Source organism: Nymphaea colorata, chromosome 10, assembly GCF_008831285.2.
Source record: "Nymphaea colorata isolate Beijing-Zhang1983 chromosome 10, ASM883128v2, whole genome shotgun sequence".
Lineage (NCBI taxonomy): Eukaryota > Viridiplantae > Streptophyta > Magnoliopsida > Nymphaeales > Nymphaeaceae > Nymphaea > Nymphaea colorata.
In genome coordinates this window covers 22285599-22301835 of record NC_045147.1, presented here as the reverse complement: position 1 = coordinate 22301835, position 16237 = coordinate 22285599, and the positions used below count along the sequence as shown (strand labels likewise).

Sequence of the window (16237 nt, the reverse complement as noted above, 5' to 3'; positions counted from 1 at the left end):
ACGCAGGCTTATCTCACAGTAGACCATCGGCAAGCTGTGGCCATGAGACCCTATGAGAACATCACCATTCCTTCAAGCACCTATTTACTTTCATACAAAATCTGGGTTGAGGTAGACTTTCCTTGGAAGGCAGTCCCCAGCCGAAGCTAGTTGCCGACTATATGTCATTAAGCAAGGCGGCCGACCATCGTCTTACTTAAAAACGAGCATCCACTTACTCGCCCCCAAGTGACTCTACGTGGTTGTGGACGCAACATATGCGTCCACTGGTGGAATTGCCCCTAACCCACTCGTGCACCTGCGTGCATCTGAATGCTACGCGTAGGCAACCCATCCGATTCCCCAACGACGGACTTGCACTTTCAAAGGGACTGATGACTATGATGCACTTATACGTTTCGTCACTGCATCATTGCGCTGAGTGCATTGCTTTCTGCTTGACTTAGCATCTGATCGGATCTCACATGTTTCCTAAGCAATGCCCAAACAAACCAAGCAGCATCGCATACTGCTGGGGCCAAACATAGTTGGACCACAACAGTTTCTTCCTTTTGTAAAATTTAAAATAATGAGCTCTTCAACTTAGAATAATAAAATCAAACCTTTTCACTTTTGTAAAATAATATAATTTTACCAAGCTAGTGCTCTTCCTTTTTTTTTTTTCTTACACCCAAGGAATGTAACATAACTAGTCGGGCCGGTGACATGAGATGAGGCACATCGTTATTTGATTCCATGGTAAATTGAGACTTGTTTACCAAAATGAGGTTGAGAGACTTTGTTGTTTGGTTGATAGGGCAAACCCTCCGGCCAAAGGAGCATTTCAATAGCCAAGTTGACCCACAGGTGGCTTGACTTGTTTGCATCAAAATTGATATGAAAATTGTGCCAAACAATTGTCGGTTTGGCTCACATTAGCTGGTGCAAAACCCTTATCCCAAGGGTACAAGGGTAAGGGTATAAGATGGGAGCTTTACGGAAAAAGTGATTTCTCTTAAGTAAACATTAAAAATAAAAATAATAGTATTAAAATAAATATAAAGAAAAGGTTTGTCTAGAGTTGACAATAATAATAATAATAACATTATGTTATATGGTGGGGTCCAGTAGGATTCGGGTCAACTGATATTTGTATGTGGTAGGTATGATCCGTGTCCAACTTTTAGTACTTTCGAAACATCGGCCAATTTTCTTGTTGAATCGGCAAAATATGTTGGTCTACAGGCCTAGTCTTTGCTCATTATTCTCTTTATGCGTCTTTAAAATCATATTCCATTTGCAAGCAAGGGATGAATCAGTTTCCTTCAGTTTCCCTCTACTACAAAACTCATCTTTTTCTTATTTAACCACAATGTGCGCCCACAGTGATTATGTTCATTATTTACAAGTGTTGCTGTCACTTAAAAATTGCAATTTCAAGTATCAGTGCCCCTCATCCTGATATTTAGACAAATGCATACCATTGAATCAATGACTAGCTAAGGGCGTGTTTGAATAAGTGGATAGGATATCGAGCTAAGTAGAATAATCTCTTCATCAAAAACATGTTTCCAAAACAGGAAAAACTTGGCGTTTCCTTCAAAGAAATCCAATACGGGAAACTCGTTTCAGTATGAAGAGAAAACTGGCTTCTTCGTTCAGCTATTTTGATTTTCTCTCAATACATATGTTTTTTTCTTTGAAATTGAAATAGTATACATCATTTCATGTTGTTACAAGCACGTCTTTAATTTGCATCTTACCTTTTACTTATTAATTTTCATGTTCCTAAGTAATAATTTTTCGCCAATATCTTCGTATGTAGAGTTTTTACTTGTATAATACTTTGTGTAAATATCCGTCACCTAGTTCCTATCTAGGGGTGAAGCAAGAGGGTTTGGCATGGTCACGTCCCCACATTCACATTTTGAAAATTTAAAATTTACCCATTAAAATTTTTAAAAATGTGATTTTGGATATAAAACATTTGAAAAATTAATATTGACCCTTATGATTTTTTTTTAGAAGTATATTTATTATCTTAGCAATGCAATTATGGACAAACCATGTGCATGTTATTGGTCATTAGATCTCCAGTTAAGTTGCGAGCCTTGGGGGAAAGCAAGCTTGACAGCGAAACCTTGTCGAATTGCTGCCGGCCGGCCGGCGTAATCGTCCTGTCAAGTCCAAGTTCCTCCGTTCCAACTCATCAGCTCTTATCCATCCCCCTTTGCGTGTTTGAAGCAATTCTCATTTGCTCAACCAACTCGGCAATCCATATCCGCCTTCTTAATTGTGCTGTTATCATCAAACCGATTGACAGTTAGCGTTGCCATTTAACACAACTCAATGATCTTCTCATGCGAAACGTTTCTTCTTCTTTAACTTCTTCTTTCTTTCTTCAGCAAAAGCATCACCAACAATTGCACAATTAAAAACAAAGAGAAAGTCTTGTGATTTTCAACAGACGCGTTAAACTTTTGTTTGTTTAACAATTGCGACTCATGAATGATTTGTCGCATCCTTTGAAATCCATGTCCCACAGTGCAGAGGTACAAGAAGTTTGGGAATCAACATTGCGGTTTCGGATAACTCATAGCTCCAACGTGGAGCTGCCATTCCTCCCAAGTTTTATCGATGAAGCTGCCTCCTCTGTATGATAATATAAAGTATTTATATGATAAAACAAAACTAACGTCAATTCACATAAGCTCTTCGTTGCATCGTTGCAGTTGGAAGTTAAGGTGAGCCTGATTGTGATGTCTTGATGTGCCGGCCAATCCATACCTAATAAACTTGAGCGTCATCTTTCATGGTTACCACGGACAATTATTTTTGAAGCCACAAGGGGCGTGATATAACTTGTTGGTACGAGTATGACGTTAATGACGTGTCCTCAGCTTGATTCTTGTAGGTGCTATTCATCTGTAAATGGTTGCATGCATGACACTCAAGTCGAATGATGTACTATAATACTTTAATAATTGCCTCTTTATTCCAATGAAGGATTCCAACTCTCTTACTACAGTGGAATGATTCTGTTTCTTGTTAAGTTTTCTTTTCTTTTTCAGCTTTTCATGTTTCATATAATAAGCAGTGATGTGAACTTAGTAGGGTCAGTCCAACCTGTCCGGTTGTGGACCTTCTGGGCAGTCAGGACCCACATTATCTGATACAGCCTGGTTGGTTGCTTGCACCTCTCATTAAGTATTTATTGGCCTCGCCAAATTGCAACTGGATGGATAAACTTCAAATTGATCAGGTGATCTGTTCTTGTCTCATCCTCCACATGAGTAAAACACGATTGAACTTAAATTTCAAGGCCATCAGATTCCCCAGCTAGTTTTAATATGATGCAGCTTGAGCAAAAAGAATGTGAGAATAAACAAATAAACATAACTTCTTAATTTTCCTGATTGATTTTCCACCCATGTATAACATGTCTTGCATTTCTCAAAATCTTGGCATTTTCTTTCATAATTCAGTTAAAAAAGTATATGTAATTAATGACGAGCTGCATATCATATCCAACCTAGCAAACCTAGTTCTATATAAATTGTTCCTCAAGTACCATTGTGAACGAACTCGTGACGTAGCTATGGGATAAGCGTTACACATGGAACATACAGTGGACTAGTGGTACGGAGGCATATGAATAAGTTAAAGAGGGAGTTAGCATGCACCAAGCATTTAAGTGGGATCCATAATATCTGCTTGTTTTTAGTATTTGATGAATACTCCTGCATGTGCGTGCACGCAACATATAGAAGGCATTGACAAGGACGGAAGCATCCTCGCCTCTCCCCATGTTCACCGGAATGTGAAGTAGCTGTGAGAGGTCGGAGCATCTAAAACGCTATACACACAAGGCGGAGGCAGGGTAGTGCTTGCAAGGGCCATGGTCCCACCTAAAAAATAAATTAAAAATTTACATTTTACTTGTTTTATATAAAAAATTTGAAAAATGATATTTGGTTCAGTCAAAATATAGAAACTTTAATTAATTTCTGACTCTGCCCTTGTACTCACACACACATGCATATTGGAATACCATTAGGATTTTGATTTTTTTTTTGTTGGATCCGGCAAAGAAATCCAAGTGATGAGATGTGGATTCCACTTGCAGTTTCACGACGGACGATGAATTTGTGTTCAATGTCTCACAAGTGTTTAGGGATGTCAATGGATTGGATTCCAATCCGATGTATCTTTCACCGTATCCATTTATTTGGGTATTCACATATTCACATTCAAATACAAACAAAGAAAAGTCATATCTGAATCTAAATCCAAATCTAAATCTAAAATCTGATTTCACTATCCAAATCCTAGTTTTACATTCATACCCCAAATTTTATCTGAATTTTGAACCGGATCTGGCTGATTTTCAAAAGTTAAAGAACATTAGATATAGGAACATTGGATGTAAGATATTTATTTTCAACTAAATCTGACATGATTCTGAATTTGATCATTGAATCCTATTTGATTTCCTAGTCGGATAATTAAAAACTTTTTTATATCTGATTTTTTCTTTTAAGCACAGATCAATCAAATATTCGATTGAAATTGGCCTACTCTTCACCGGCCTAGCGCCTTGATCTTCCTCCCTCTTTTTAACCGTGGTAAATGCATGGATTCGCGCATCGCGCTTCCATCTCAAAATAAGTTAATAAATTAGCTGTCTTCTCGAGGCAGTTCACCGTCGTCGTTCGATTTTGCTAAGCCCATGCGCTATCGGACAATGAGACTTTTTTTTCCAACAAACAAACAAACAATATTTTTGTCCTTCACCAGAAAAGGGACCGGTGCCAGCAAGAAGAGAGAGAGATATATATATATACACTACGGTTGAAGGAGATAAGTTTTTCCGGAAAATACATTAGTCAGATGGAGAGGTGAGTAAAGAGTAGGAACTGAGGGCAAGCATATTCAACCATCTCTATTGGTTTAATAGTGAATGGGAGATTTGAAGTCCAAAGTGGCAAACGCCCTTCAACTTGGTTGGAAGCCTTGATTTCGTGTGGGCACATTCTGCTTATCTCCCATTATCTGTCATCTAAAATCCCAATCAAACGCGCTCTTGATCTTTAATGCTTGTGCCCGATCTACTGTTTATTTGAAAAGAACCAAAGGGAAACAAAAACACAAAGAAGACTGTTGTAAAGACTCGGGACAGCTTTTTCATTTTTATTAGTGAATTAGTTCGAATTTATGGTTGCCATTAAAGTTTAATTGACCGATGGTCATTTGGTTTGTCTCGCGAGTCAGTGAACCCAAACTATGGGCTCGGGCCCAACGAACCTGACCCGCTCCGAACGGATTCTCATTGATTACGGTGGGAAGGTATGGGTATCCACCACTGTCAAGCAACTCTGAAGGACCATTCCTTTTCTGTTGCCCAATAATTAAAATTGTAATAAAATAACGCGGTAGGGTAATATATTTAAAATCCTGAAATTATTGGCGGTTCCCCATTACCCAGATCCCTTCAATTTTTCTATGGCTCCGTTCCATCCATTTGACCCTCATACCGCCGAAAACTTCAATGCTGCCCTCCCTCTGTTGATTGAATTCTTCCACCCTCCAAATTATATAGCAAAAAATTCGAAGCATGTTCCAAGACCAAGAATCGCAAGAACGTGATAAGGCGCTCTCGATGGCATCCCGGGCCACCATGTATTCGTAATTTCTGAAGAATGCGTGGGCAGTTAGTTAGGAAACCCGCAAACTTTTTGATGAAGCTGGACTACCAATGAGTGAAAGACGCAGGGCGTTTCACGTGCAGCCGTCCACCACTCACTAAGCAAAGATTCGAGGCCGTGCATGGTCCGAGCTATCCCGGACAGTTTTTCGCAATTACATTTGTACCCTTCGTGGACAAACCACAGTAATAGTTAATTCGGAATTTAACATATACTTTATTGAGAATTAAAGTTTTGATACCATATTGTAAAAACCATTTATATAATGTCTCTCATGCCATATCCAGTTAATCTTCGCGACTCATCGACATCGAATCCGTCAAACACGTCAGTGTCCCAGACATGGCGTTCAATTCAATCGGACGGCATCCCGCGTGAATGAAGGAAATTGAAACAAGAAGTGTAAAATACGAAACTATAAGATCCACGGATCCAAATGGTTTTGTGAGTTATATGGATTTCATGAATTTTCCTTTCGGCATCATCATCAAGAGCTGATAGAATCTTAGTTCTTATACGTATATGAATCTTTATGTAGTATGTGGACCAACATGCCTGCAGTGATGATGTAAGGAGTCTGCTCATATTTAATGAATGCATCACCCGAGGGCTGCAGATAAGGAGATGATGTGAAGGCCCTTCCAAACCAATGATCATCTAATCTGGATTCTTCCAATATTAGACTTAATTGGTTTCTATCGAATGGCCTTCTGATTAAAAACCGCATCCGTAACCTTCTTTTAAATAGAATTTGGATCCAACTCGCGTGATATCCGAATGAACCTTTATTGGATTATGGACGGACATCCAACTTGGATTCGATTTCAATTATGAGACTGCATATTGGTTGTGGATAGTAATCAACTCTAAATTTCTTTTACTACATTTAGCTAAACTATTCAAAATCAGATTGGTTATCAAACATATCCAATATTCATTCCATTTTCTAGGGTTTGTTTGCGTGGGACGTCCACCGCTCCCTAGCCGGTGCGTGGCCCAATACAAATAGATATCCGGGAAAAGTTATCGCAGAGGTTCTGGATCCTATATGCAATAAATGCGGGCCCATCGTATAGCATTTTGGTTAAACATGTCGGATCCACATCCAATCACGTCGACGGGAAGATCTAATTTCAGAATTTGACTTCGGATCCAGATCCAAGTATCGATAATTCTTGGTCTTGGCTTGCTTTAGGGGTGAAAAGGTCTTTTTAAATCAAGCTTTGGCTTTGCTGTAACTGGGTCTGCCCCTTTTCAGGAACTAACCAATCAGGAGTCGGAAAGGAAAAGTCCACGTAGGATCCAACGACCAATCATAATAATTGTTCTCCCCCTTTCAGAAATTATTATAATGAAATATAAAAATGGAAGAGGGAAACTTTTGGTTATAAAAACACATCTCCACCTCCCACTCTTTAACAACACCACCACACCGCTCTCCTTCACACCAATGGCGAGTACAGCGCCCCTGGCTCTGCTCTTCGCCGTCTTCGTCCTCGCCGGAGGCCGATTTCCGACAGCGGTAGGGTCCCGTCCACCGTTCGCCTGCGACCCCCGTGATGCTCGGACGCGGTCCTTCCCGTTCTGCTCGCCGTCGCTTCCGGTGACCCAGAGGGTCAGGGACCTGCTCGGCCGGCTGACGCTGGCGGAGAAGGTGCAGCTGCTGGTGAACAATGCGGCGCCGGTGCCCCGCCTGGGCATCGCCCGGTACGAGTGGTGGTCCGAGGCGCTCCACGGCGTGTCGAATGTCGGGCCCGGCACTCGGTTCGGAGGCGCGGTCCCCGGGGCCACCAGCTTCCCTCAGGTCATCCTCACGGCTGCCTCCTTCAATGCTTCGCTCTGGTACGAGATCGGCAGGGTAAGTTCTCTCTCTCTTTCTTCCCCCCCCGCCCCTGAGCGAGCAAAATGACGGTAATGCCTGCATCTGTGGTCGTTTACTCGCCAGTCTAGAGTGCGCAGGAGAGGGCAGTTTCGGGAAAGTACCGAAGTTTCAGCGATCAGTTACGTCTCCGGCGACCTCTTGCGGAGGAGGTCCTCCGAGCGACCAACTTATTTCAAAGTAGAAGGTTTTTACGCTTCTTTGTTTTGCCCTCCATTTTTCCAAACTGGCCATCGCTGTCCAGTGATTATTTTTCGGCAATGGTGACTCCTTCGGGGACTCTTCGGGAAAATAGGGCTCTTTTTCGACTATTCCTCTGCCAAAGCACTTTCCCGGCGATCGGTTTTCTAGCGCTGCCTCTGGAGTTTTATGTCAACAAAATGACCACCTTACCCTCGCCTTTTGTCTCATATACATATTCTTCTTTTCTTTATCTGATGATTGCATCTTTTCCACGCACGGGGTTTGTTTTTCTATTCCCATGGATAAGCAGCGGGGGTACTTTTGGCAATATCGACCTTTTTCGGACGGATTTCGTCCTCTCCTTGGGGCCCTTATCCCTTTAATAAAGTTTACGGAATAACTCTGTGGATTGTTTATTTGTTAGATATATTTGACGAATAAGTTTTAGTTTTTAAAAATTTTGTTTTATTGAAAAAGTGCTTCTTCCTTCCCCCAGAAAATAGCGGCAATCTGCATCCCCGGATTTAGCAACCTTATTCATGTGCCAAGGGTATTTTTGTCCTGGTGTTAAATGTTGAAGCTGTCATTGGGTCTGGATTTTAGGTGGTGTCCACGGAGGCGAGGGCGATGTACAACGCGGGATCGGCGGGCCTGACGTACTGGAGCCCCAACGTGAACGTGTTCCGGGACCCGAGGTGGGGCCGCGGGCAGGAGACGCCCGGCGAGGACCCGGCGGTGGCCGGCAAGTACGCGGCTCAGTACGTGCGCGGCCTGCAGGATGTGCCCTTCGGCAAGGACGCCTCCCGCCTCAAGGTCGCCGCCTGCTGCAAGCACTACACCGCCTACGACCTCGACAACTGGCGAGGCAACGATCGCTTCCATTTCAATGCCAAGGTAATCAATCTAGTGGCTCCTAGACCCTCCTCCCGATCATTTGCTTCATCTGGTAAAATGATGCCGCCGCCCACATAGCAATTTGGGCTTTGTTTCTGTTTCTCGAGAAGCTGCGTACTTTTTTATCTTTGTTTTAGATGTTGGGCTACCTTTGAAGGAAGGTTTTCGCCAGACAATGGTATTAGTTATCCGCGGGCTTTTAGTCTTCTCCATGTGCGCAAGATTCGTTATCGAGGCTTTTCTTGGGAATCCATGGTTGGGTTTTTAGCGAGGTTGCTTCATGCGCCGCTCCATCTTAAAAAGCTTGACCGAACGGTGGTAGTAATTGCATAGCACTGTTTCCGCACTTGTTTTCATGGGGAGTTATTCGACCATGGAAGTACTAACTTTATGCGTTGCGGACGAGTTCAGGATTGAGGACTATAGTCTAAGAGTGTAGCGGCCAAACCTTTCTTTTTAATAGTTACTGGAGAAGCTTCGCTTCACGGGCACGAAATCATGCACTTTTCTATCACTTCGTCAGTGACTAGTCTACCTTCTCTCTTTAAAAAAAAAATCGGAAATCCGACTTTTGCTGAGACCAGAAAGGAGACTTGATGCCAAAGAGATGCTTCAGTTTTTTAACTAAGATTTTCTGCATAAGTTGCCACAAAATATGCAATTTAGATCGATCTGCGGGTCTGCCTGCCAAGTAGCCCCGAAAAAGGGGACGAGATCTCTCTGATCGTAGGGTAGACGCGTCATTCCTGCGGTTCAATGAGTCCACGCAGCGCAGACGTCATACAAGCTAAACAGGAACAGCATCGTCGTTCTCAGTGCAGACGTCACGCACGCTGAGGACGCGCGCGGAAAACAGCAGGCGTCGTTCTGTTGGCTCACACTGTCCGAGCTTCAGCGGTCGCTGGTTACTCGGCAGTTCATTCATTTCTTAGCCAGTGTCTTTTCTTTTCGTGGGGAGATGGCCGCGCCCCCCGTGACATGCTTGCTCTGTTTTCCTTTTATTCTCCTTTCCTCCCTTTTATTTCTCTTCTCTCTCTTTCTTTTCCCTCTTCCCCGTTTTCATGGCGTGTGCTCGTGTAAAGGCCGTCGCTGAAACGTGCATAAAAGCGGAAACCTTGGCCATTGGTGGCTGTGGTTGCAGGTGAGCAAGCAGGATCTGGAGGACACCTACCAGGTGCCGTTCAAGGCGTGCGTGGTGGAAGGGAGGGCGGCAAGCGTCATGTGCTCCTACAACCAGGTCAATGGCGTTCCCACCTGCGCGGACCCGGCACTCCTCAAGGGCACCGTCCGGGGCATGTGGGGCCTCAACGGGTACGCCCCCTTTCTCATTCCTTTTCCTTTCACTTAAAACTCTCGGTCCGCTGCTAGGCCACCAGCTGCTCACTTGGGCCCAGTCAAGGAAAACTGTAAACTGGCTGAACTAACATTATTGAGCAGATTAACCTAAATTTGTTGTGCACCAGGTTTGGACGCTAGGATACATTATGAAACCCGTTAAAGAGACGTATGCACAAGCTTACGTATAAGTTAAACAAGTTCCAACTTATATGAAGGCCATATATGTGACAAACTTGATAAAACTACTACTTATTCTATGTGCGAACTGCAAAGTAAGAAGACATGACCAACTGAAATTTTATTGTAATTCTTTTTTTTTTCTCCAAAATAAGAAATACTGCCGTACTAGGGATATGATAAGCATAGTTTCATTTTTTGTAGCAATCAACAGTTGGTTGCTAGATTTCATTCAACTATTTGTTCTTATAGAAGTTTGGAAGTCAACGCTCTAAATTTTCTTAAGCAACCTTTCTGTAGAACCTATTCCTTAACGAGTTATTGGTGTTTGACTTGAGATTTGGTTCGAAAATTTTTCTGCAGTGTAGTCACTCCACACGTACATGTTTAACTTGGACACAAAATAGAACGTTTTTTTGGCTTGGATGGTAGTTGCCTCGCGGCTGGAGCTTTGTATACTGTTTTCCTTTCAGTCGAGTGATGAAGTTTTCTGAATAATAACCAAAAAAGGCGAGATGGATTTTCATCTCAAGAACTTAAAGACTTCGATTCAAACAACTTGGAACATTTTTTTCAGATTGGATAGTAGCCGTCTTGCTGCTGGAGCTTTTTTTTTAGTACCTTTTTTGCCTCAATCGAGTAAAGACCTTCTCTGAACAACGGAAAAAGCGAGATGGATTTTCAGCATCAATAGCTTAAGCGGTTCAATTGTTAGATCTTTTTATCCTTTTTCATTTTCATCAAGAAAGAGATGCTGCTGTTCACGATTTATAAAGCAGTCATCGCCAGTTGTTTTCCAATTGAAACAGTTATCAGGATGACGTTTTTCATCGTGACACCGTGAGTTACGGCATAATCTACAACTATCTTTGTGGTTAATTATCATCTATTGGTGGCTAGGAACCCGATGCCCGATGCACCTGCAGTGACTGCAGGACTGAAACTTGAAGGACCTTTCAGCAGATGCGATAGGCGTATCCGAGGGCCTTTATATCACAAAACACAAAAACACAGGCTTGCCATTGAAAGGACGCCCCTTCGGCCCATACCCAATTTGCACACACAATCATGCGCTTTTTTTGTTTTCTGAGAAAAAAAGATATTTTATGAAAACAAGGCGCTTTACCTTTGGCAGTATATACTATACATAAATCAGGTTTAATTTGATTAAATGAACTCAATTCTCACTTCTCAGCATGCTTTTTATATTTTTTTTTTGAATAAAAAGGAGAAAAGGAGTTAGTATTGATGTGCCACCAACAGTTTTACTCTTCAAGCATGGCAGCGATTTACAAACTTCAAATCTCCTTTATCGAACTGTTGATGAATGAGTAACAAAAATTTCCTTCACGTTCTTGCAGATACATAGTATCGGACTGTGATTCTTTAGCAGTACTGTACAACTTTCAACACTACACAAGTAATCCAGAGGATGCAGTTGCAGCGACGCTAAGAGCAGGCAAATTTTCTGTTCGCTAGTTTATCTTTTTTTTTTTTGGCCCCTTAAGTTAGTAAAATCCATAAGCTATTATCTACGCAGTTCTTTTAAATCGAAAGCCTAAGACTGCCATTTAACCAGCAGTCCTCATGTTGGCAGTTTCCTCAGTGTTTGTGCACAATTTTTTTCATATAATATGGTTGGCTGTACAAAGTCCGAAATTTCAGAGTTTCAGTTTTATGGAATACGAACGATTCATGTCACGAGTTTATGGTGCAGTCTGACAGACGAATTCTAATCCATTAGAGGGTGATATTTCTTCAGGTCTGGATTTGGATTGTGGACCCTTCTTGGCCCAACATGCAGAGGACGCAGTCCGGAAAGGTAAGGTAGGGGAGAAGGAGATCGATGCTGCACTCGTGCATACCATGACGGTACAGATGCGGCTGGGTATGTTCGATGGCGATCCGTCTGCGCAGCCGCTCGGCCACCTCGGTCCTGCCGACGTCTGCACTCCAGCAAACCAGGAGCTGGCCCTTGAAGCTGCTCGGCAGGGGATAGTCCTCCTTAAGAACCAGGGCAATGTCCTTCCCCTATCCCCTGCCCGTCTCCGGACCGTCGCCGTCATTGGCCCCAACTCGGACGCCACGGTCACCATGATCGGCAACTATGCAGGTACTCTCCTCCTCTTTGGCCTAGATCCAGTGCCAGTGCCAAGACTTTGGTATGGATCGAGATCCAAGAAATAGAGTCTGTAGGGATTAGGGAACTAATGTGTGGATTTGGATCCATGTCCAATTAAATGTTTTGCAATCGGGATATGGAGATTTGATTTGAGTTTGTTCCTGCTCTGCTTTAGGTGTTCCTTGCAGATACACAAGCCCCCTTCAGGGCATCACCAGGTACGTGAAAACAAGTCACAATGCTGGCTGCAGAAATGTCAAATGCGCTGAGACCGAGCTCTTTGGGAGAGCCGCTACAGTAGCTCGACATACGGATGCCACCATCCTTGTCATGGGATTGGATCAAACCATAGAGGCTGAGGCCCGAGACAGAGAAAGCTTGCTCCTTCCTGGTCATCAAACGGATCTGGTGTTACAGGTAGCCAGGACTTCAAGAGGCCCTGTGATCTTGGTGCTGATGAGTGGCGGTCCGGTCGATCTGTCTTTTGCCAAGAAGGAACCGAAGGTTGCCGGCATCCTGTGGGCTGGTTATCCGGGTCAAGCCGGCGGTGCAGCCATCGCCGATGTCATCTTCGGAGCATCTAATCCTGGTAAGATTTAAAGGATCTGGTTCACGTCTTAGGTTAGGATACGACTTAAAGTTCAGCTTTTGTCTTGTTTTTACATCATATTCACAGTTTTGGCGTACCGTTTATGTATCACACAAGTAGGATTGGGTTCATGCATTTGATCCCTTTTGTACTGATGTTGAGCTCAGAGCAAGTTTGTTTGGGGCGCATAGGTCAGGGTGGTTGTGGACCTTACTGCTGCCCCACGTCATGGATTCTCAAATTCGAATCCTCCAATCTTATCCCTAAAACAGTCTAATTCCATGCGAGTTGTCGCATCCCCCAATCTGCATCTGCATGGATGTGACATAAGGCAATTGGCTTGCATCATACCCCTTACATGAAAGTCACCATGTAGCTCCATGAAAATTGTCGAGTACTGATCAGCTTTCAGTGGGGATATAAATGTTTTCAGATACGGCTTTAATAGTTTGATTCTTTAGGTGTATACTGTATTTGTATTATGTGAGACGGAGTTGCTTTTAGTACTTCCCATCAGGTGCCTCTGCTCTGAGACAGAAGAAAAGAAAGAGAAGGGCAGATTTTCAATACGACAACGTTCAAAAACGCAATTGATTGTGCCTACTGTTCACTACGTATTCATACTTGAACTTATTTTGTGTGACGAATATTACAGGAGGAAAGCTGCCCATGACATGGTACCCTCAAGAGTATGTAACCAAGGTGCCCATGACAAGCATGAGCATGCGGGCAACAGGGGGCTACCCAGGTCGAACCTACCGTTTCTATCAAGGCGAGCAGGTCTACCCTTTTGGTTATGGACTGAGCTACACAACCTTCACCCAGGCACTGGCCGAAGCTCCTACCATGGTCTCTGTGCCGCTCGATGGCAAGCGTAATTGTGGAAGCAATGGGACTGCAAACTGCCAGGCAGTCCGGGTCACGCACGCCCGGTGCGACGGCCTTTTCTTGAATGTCCATGTTGATGTAAAGAACACAGGGACAAGAGATGGCTCGCACGTACTAATGGTCTACTCGACGCCTCCAGCTGGTCACCAGGCGCCGATCAAACAGTTAGTTGCGTTTGAGAGGGTTCACTTGCAGGCCAGCGCTCAGCAGCAGGTGAGATTTGCCATAGATGTGTGTAAAGATCTCAGCATTGTTGATGGCATGGGAATTCAGAGGCTGCCCATGGGTCCTCATGTTCTCCAAATTGGGGATTTGAGGCACCTTGTCTCCCTACAAGCAGGGGGAGATCTATAGTCTCAAAATGTTGTCACTTTGTGTGCTACAAAAACTAGTTAGCATTTGGGAAAAGGGAGAAAAGAAGAAGAATTGAAGTCAATAAACTTGGGCAAGTGGTGGTACTTCTTGATATCTGACGAAGTTCACATGTCATTCAATATTTGTGAAAAATATTGTTTGAAGGGACTGCAGAACAAAGAGAGTGTCCCCAAATCTACTTAGTGTCTTGTAAAAAAGACGTAGCTCAGTAATTGTACATCAGCATGTACCCAAATGAAGGGGCAGCATGCTTGGTATTAGCATTTGATGTGATTGTCCCTTTGGTGACCTGGTTTTTTCTATATTAAGTTTTAGTGAATTGGTCGCATCTTCTAGCATAGTCAATAGAGAATGTTAATTGCCCCATGAAAAATCAAAAAACCCGGAAATGGTATCTATTAAGCAATTGGAGATTGGGTTGCATCCGATCCAGTACAGCAAAATGCATTGGAAGTCCGATCTTAATCAGATCGGACATAGTAGAAACTGAAAAGTTCTTTGAATAAGATCAAAACCATTGGCAAAGCCAAGCATGACTAAAACTAGTAGACTTTCTGACATGACATGTCTTCGCTCCTATAGAGAACTATGAACATAGATTGCTTGACTTCTTCTTTCATGAAAGAGAATTTCGTTTGGTCGCTTTCTTTTTAAAATGTCTTTTTGTCCTTTAGAAATATTGCGGAACACGTAAGTTAACCAAAAAAAAGAAGAGAAAAATATCTTCTACTATGTGCCAGTTATTGATATTAAATTTCGTCAACTGGTTGAAATAACTAAACCGCTATTAATATTATTTATTATTCATCACATGCAGTATCCTAATATTTGAGACAAAACAGTAAGGTTTGGAGGAAATAAAGAAAAACAAATTTGTTTTACAATGTTACATAGTGCATAGTTACAATTTTATTTCCATGGCTTCGGCTTGATAACTGATAGTTCCAAGTCAAGCTCGAGATTATACAGGACATTTTAGACTGACTAGTACACAACTTGTTCAATATATAAATTGAATCAGATCATATCCAACCCATAAGCAAAAAACCTTTCCATCAATTTTTGACAAAAAAACTCCTCTGCAACTACGATTTAATTTCTAATTATCAATGTAACTCTAACAATATTAACAAAAAGCAAATGATCCACCACATATCTAAGACCACAATGTATCAACTGCAAGAATCAAACTCGCATTTCCTTGGTCCACTCTCTTCATCTCAGTGTTGAATACTCTTGTGAAGCATGCACTCATTGTGGGTGCCTTTTTTCCATTCCATCAAACAAATGATGTCATATATATATATATATATATATATATATATATATATAGTAGTAGTATGAAACATTGAAAGTGTCAAGATAAAATTAGCAGTAGACTAAGTGACGACTAACCGTAGAGTGCGTTAAAAGGCAACATCGAGCTCGTTGATCCCAAGTGCACACCCTGCAAGGCGGGGGACTCATGTGTGCCATGAACACAAATTACACAACTACTTTATTGAAAGTCAATTTGCTTCAGCAAAATGTCAACGAGTTTTTTTTTTTTTTTCAAAGCTTACTGTGATGAACTAACTGGCGAAGCAATCATAAACTAATGAGAGTTTTTCTCTTCATCGATTTTGCAAAAATAAACAAGGAGTAAGTAACGTGATTCACGTTGAAGTGGACTTTGGTAAGATGTCTCCCATTTGGCAGTTTTCAGCAATATTGCATTAACATATTTCAGAAATATAGTGCCTCTTTTTTCTTGGACTCAAAATGACAGTCTTTCCGTGAAATAGTTAAACAAAAGTAAGACTAAGTACCATAACTGTGAATGTGAAAGCAGGCCTTTTATTTTATAAGGATCAAAGATTAGGTGAGAACTTCGACTCTCTTTGCTCACTCAGAAGTACCCTGACCGTGTTTAACCCAGAGCTAAGTTAACAGAAGCTCCATTCACTTAGTTTAAGAGTTAGATCTAGAACTCTCGATTTGAAGAATGTCAAATCTTTAATATCTCAAAGTGGGTCCGCTACTGAAATTTGCAGAATTTATTTCTAGATATGTCAAACAAATCTGGTTCAAAGATCGATCATAACCCAAATTCGGAAGAAAGTGACATT

At 42.2% G+C, this 16237-nt stretch overlaps 1 protein-coding gene across 1 annotated transcript; it reads left to right on the top strand.

The window, feature by feature from the left end:
• The first annotated feature begins 7090 nt into the window (after positions 1-7090).
• Positions 7091-14457, top strand: LOC116262142 (probable beta-D-xylosidase 2). Its single transcript, XM_031641247.2, has 7 exons — positions 7091-7542; positions 8350-8640; positions 9782-9951; positions 11517-11614; positions 11918-12268; positions 12453-12866; positions 13522-14457. The coding sequence occupies exons 1-7, from the start codon at positions 7135-7137 to the stop codon at positions 14106-14108; spliced, it is 2319 nt and encodes a 772-aa protein (XP_031497107.1). The 5' UTR covers positions 7091-7134; the 3' UTR covers positions 14109-14457.
• Positions 14458-16237: the final 1780 nt, after the last annotated feature.

Bases quoted from the DNA above. Each gene is read 5' to 3' on its own strand.
- LOC116262142 (XM_031641247.2), top strand. From the start codon at position 7,135: ATGGCGAGTACAGCGCCCCTGGCTCTGCTCTTCGCCGTCTTCGTCCTC. The intron at 8,641-9,781 runs GTAATCAATCTA...CTGTGGTTGCAG, and splicing joins GCTTCCATTTCAATGCCAAG to GTGAGCAAGCAGGATCTGGA. The intron at 9,952-11,516 runs GTACGCCCCCTT...ACGTTCTTGCAG, and splicing joins GGCATGTGGGGCCTCAACGG to ATACATAGTATCGGACTGTG.